Source organism: Rosa rugosa, chromosome 1 (assembly GCF_958449725.1).
Source record: "Rosa rugosa chromosome 1, drRosRugo1.1, whole genome shotgun sequence".
NCBI lineage: Eukaryota > Viridiplantae > Streptophyta > Magnoliopsida > Rosales > Rosaceae > Rosa > Rosa rugosa.
Genome location: NC_084820.1, coordinates 41,797,300 through 41,802,140, shown reverse-complemented (window position 1 = coordinate 41,802,140; position 4,841 = coordinate 41,797,300). Strand labels below are relative to the sequence as shown.

The 4,841-nt window shown below is 40.9% G+C and overlaps 2 protein-coding genes across 2 annotated transcripts; both read left to right on the top strand.

Moving 5' to 3' along the window:
* Positions 1–1,348: 1,348 nt before the first annotated feature.
* On the top strand, positions 1,349–1,948 carry LOC133728318 (uncharacterized). The gene has a single exon (XM_062155733.1). The coding sequence runs from the start codon at positions 1,349–1,351 to the stop codon at positions 1,946–1,948; it is 600 nt and encodes a 199-aa protein (XP_062011717.1).
* A 120-nt stretch (positions 1,949–2,068) lies between these two features.
* Positions 2,069–2,686, top strand: LOC133728311 (uncharacterized). The gene has a single exon (XM_062155722.1). The coding sequence runs from the start codon at positions 2,069–2,071 to the stop codon at positions 2,684–2,686; it is 618 nt and encodes a 205-aa protein (XP_062011706.1).
* Positions 2,687–4,841: the final 2,155 nt, after the last annotated feature.

Here is a 4,841-nt window from a genome sequence, read left to right as displayed (position 1 = left end):
ATAAATACATGCTTTTTGAACCAAACGAGAGAGAACATCTGAGACAAAAAAGAACAGAAAAGGGGATAGTGGATCACCTTGTCGAAGTCCTCGTGAAGGTTTGAAAGAGCAAGAGGGTTTCCCATTAACCACCACTGATAATGTAACCAAGCGAACACAGTTCATGAGCAGCCGCACCCAGCGATCATGAAAACCCTATTTAGAAAGCAATGCCTCTAGGAAATCCCATTCGACGCGATCATAAGCCTTATTCATATCAAGCTTTAACCCAAACTCTCCATCTTCACCATAGCGCAATAGCTTCAAATGATGAAACATCTCATGAGCTAAGATGACATTGTCTTGGATTTGTCTGCCAGAGCAACAAACGCTGCTTGGTTGTTCGTGATAAGAGAAGGCATCAAAGGGCACATACGTGTGACTAATATTTTTGATAAAATTTTGTAAGAAAATTTGGATAATCCGATTGGTCGAAATTGGTCAGCTGATTCCAGAGCCGCAACTTTTGGGAGGAGGACAATATGAGTCTGATTGATAGCTGACAGAAGCAGTTGGCCTGACGAGAATTGAACCGAGGACTGGTGTACCACTGTGTTGACAATGCTCCAAAAGGTTTGATAAAAGATACCAGAATACCCATCAGGTCCCAGTGTTTTCGTGGCTCCCATACTGAAAACCACATTGTGAACTTCCTCCATGGTGATAGGTAAGAGCAAGTTCACCCGTTGGGTCACCAGGGCAGGAAACTATTCACTGCCACTGGATCTTTGCTTCCACCCGTTGGGTCAGGGTCACCAGTTAGTTACTGTTCATCGAATATTTTATTAATTTTTTTTTGGAAAATGAGAAATGTATGATGTAAATAAATAGTATTGATAAACAATTTGAAAATGCAACCAAAGAAAATTTTATTGGTAGACAAATTATATGTCCACCGACACTTTTTTTTTTTTTTTTTATCACATATACACCACCGACAAAGTTTTTGAAAAGTGTGAAAATATTTAAAACTCCACCGACACTTTTATCATGTACACTACCGACAAAGTTTTTGAAAAGTGTGAAATTTTTTTTAACTCCACCGACACTTTTATCACATGCACACCACCGACAAGTTTTTTGAAAAGTGTGAAAAAATTTAAAAATCCACCGACACTTTTATCACATGCACACCACCGACAAATTTTTTGAAATGAGTGAGTACTAACCCACCGACACTTTTATGTGTGAAAAAATTCAATAAATAGACATGATGTTTTCACTACATACACACACCATTCGAGCTTAACAAACCTTCACCCTTTTCATATCTCTAGCATTACATATTTCCTAAATTTCCCTCGTTGCAATGAACAATTTGTGGGATCAAATTCGACGGTCTCAGGATGAAGATGATGAAGAGATGATGGCCACCAACGCCATTGTCATCGCTGCAGTCGCAGAAGAATCTGGAAACCAACACCGAGGGCGCGGTTCTCATCCAGGTCGTGCACCAAATGAGGAACGACTTAGAGAAGAAAGGGGCAAAGGTATGTTGGCCGACTACTTTGTCGACCGGCCAGTGTTCAAAGATCCGGTGTTCCAAACACGTTACAGGATGAGTCTCAATCTCTTCAAGCGTATATCTACTGACCTTTGCCAGTATGATCATTACTTTGTTCAAAGGTCAGATGCTACCGGCAAAGTCGGACTGCTTCCGGAGCAGAAGATGACAGCTGCCTTGCGAATGGTTGCTTACGGTGCAGGGGCAGATCAATGTGCTGAGTATTATCGGATGGCGAAATCCACCTCCGTCGCAGCCCTTCAGCACTTTACACGAGGAATTGTTGATCTTTACTCAGCAGAATACCTCCGCGCTCCTACTGCAGCCGACCTCAGACGACTTCTTGCCAAAGCTGAGAGGAGAGGTTTTCCAGGAATTAGTGGGAGCATCGACTGTATGCATTAGCAATGGAAGAATTGTCCGACAGGTTGGGCTGGAGAATATAGTGGTAGGAAACAGATCCCCACTATCATCCTGGAAGTAGTCGCATCTTACGACACCTGGATTTGGCACGCATTCTTTGGAATGCCCGGGGCATGCAACGACCTGAACGTCTTGGCAAAGTCTCCGTTGTTTGATGAGCTTGTCGCCGGTAGAGCACCTCTGATCCAATTCCAAGTTAACAACAGAGCTCACAGTCTAGGGTACTATCTCGCCGACAGTATTTATTCTCGATGGGCGACTTTCTTGAAAACTGTTCGAAATCCTACACGCCCCAAGGAAATCGAGTTTGCAAAGGCTCAAGAGGGGTATAGGAAGGATGTAGAGAGATGTTTTGGTATATTACAGTCACGGTTTGGTATTGTTAGAGGAGCTGCTCGTGGGTGGCATAAAGAGGACCTTCGATACATTATGTTGACGTGTATTATATTACACAACATGATTGTCGAAAATGAACGACCTGAAGACAGCGATGATGAGTTGGAGTCCGATGATGAGGAGGATAACAATATGAGGCCCAGGATTGCTGAGGTATGGGAGGGACCAACCGGTAGAGACTTTGATCCTGTTGGTAGAGATGCTCAGCATATGAACGGATTCATGGACCGCTACCAACAAATTAGATCTGAGCACAGTCACTCCAACCTTCAGGAAGACCTCATTCAACACTTTTGGAAATTTCAAGGCAATAGGAGTATCTAGATCTGCTATTTGTGTGTGTTTTCTATTAGTTTTTATGTTTTTAATTATGTTTGTGTGGTTTCTACTTTAGTTTTTATGTTTTTAATTATGTTTGTGTGGTTTCATTTAGCTTTTCATTTGTAAGGGTATTATTCAAATAAATTTTCATTTCATCAATCTAATATTACATAAGTGAAAAACCAAGCATTGGAATCATAACAATACAATTATTTAAAATATATAACTCCCTAATTTTCCTAATCCTCATCTTCATTAGGAATCCAATTTGTGTTTGTGGGGTCATCCATATGGTTGGGGTTGGTGGATTCACCCGAAGAGAAAGGTGGGGAAGGGACACCACCGGTGAATGGTGGTTGTGGGAAGCCACCGGGGAAAGGAGATTGTGGATAATACCCACCGGGGAATGGTGGTTGTGGATAGCCACCAGGGAAAGGAGGTTGTGGATAGCCACCGACAAAAGGAGGTTGTGGATAATATCCACCGGTGAATGGTGGTTGTGGGAAGCCAGATCCACGGGTTGCATCTTCAGCTTCTTTCTCCGCAATTTTTTTTTGTTTTCTTTGCCAGTAATTCTTTTTGGTTGGCGTCATCTTACTTGTGTCCATCTTTATAATACGCTCTTCCCTCTCTTGATTTTTGAATTCCCTCTCTTGAATATCCAATTGCAAGCGTATATAATCTCGTTGTTGTTGGTCACGGAGATGTCGAGCATATTCCTCATCACGTTTCTCCTTGGCAGACAACATTGATGTTTGGTTGGTTGCTATAGTCTCCACAGCGGCTGTCAGAGGACTGGAATCATTAGATGCTTTCTTTCCTTTCCGAAGAGCTTCTTTGGCAGCCTTCTTTCCTTGAGGCCTCACCGAATGATTGGGAGTTGCATCGGCGTTTACCTCATCTGCATCTATGTCCAACTGGACATGAGAATCAGGAACGGATTGTTGTGTGTGCATCCGTTCAGTTCTTCCCCTGGAGGTTCCTCCAGCCGAAGAGGAATGGTTTGGAATGTCATCAAATTGTTGAAACCCCTTAACAATCTCGTAACATTCTAAACTAATGAAATCACCTTTTTTTGGTTTTCCTTTCGATTTGGTCATCGCAGCTTTCCACAAATCTTGTGCTTGACGTAGCTATTTAATTTAAACAAAAAAGTATAAATCTATTAGTACAAATATAAACGAGGTACAATGTATCAACTATTTAAATATAAGGTGAGTATAATGTATAATTTAAATAAAATGAAGTCTAAAGTGTGATTATGAAGTACTAATTTGAAGTATAATTATCAACTAAATTTTAATATATCAACTAATAATTTAAAGTATAATTATCAACAAAATATTTCAACTAATAATTTAAAGTAAGATGTATCAACTAATTAAATTTTAATATACACTAAAAGAATCATAAAAATTAATATTCGTGTTACACTACAAATTCATACCTCATCAATCATATTCGCACCACTCTTGTACCAACTTTTCGCTTGCCTTAACGCACAATGCCAAGCATAAAGTTCGACTTTCAAGGTTTTCCACCTCCCTTGAAAAGCTTGCAATGATCGGACATATCCATCCCAATGTTCGGCATAGTGTTGGCGTACCTCTATCCATAGATCATCTTTTCTTCGTTCCGTACCCTTTGCCGGATCTTGGCTAACAGCCCTCCGAGACTTGCACAATTGAATGTCTTCAATAGTCTGCTAACGTGTCCCGTCAATACTTGGATCTCCTACGGGTTGGACAATCGTATTGCCTCGTACACTCATATTATTGGAATCAAAAAATTGTAGAGTATGAAAGCTATGAGGAGAAGGAACAAAAAATTTTGAGGAAGAAAGATGATTTTTTTGGTGTGAGAAGTAAAATAGGAGGTGAGGTATTTATAGGAAATTGTGGTTATATTTTTTTTGTTACCGTTGTAATCTAACGGTTATTATTATTTTATTTTTTTTAAACCTCTTCTACCAGAATAGAAGCCGTCAGATCCAAATCAGGCTCAAAATCAACAGTCCAGATCTGTGGACCGTTGCATTCAAACTGCAAAGTAGCCCAACGGCTACACGCCACGTCGCACCCCCACTACACCCCCACGCCACTAGACGACAAAATCGTGGCACCCAACGCGCCTGCTGTCCCGTCGCCGCTAGAAGACA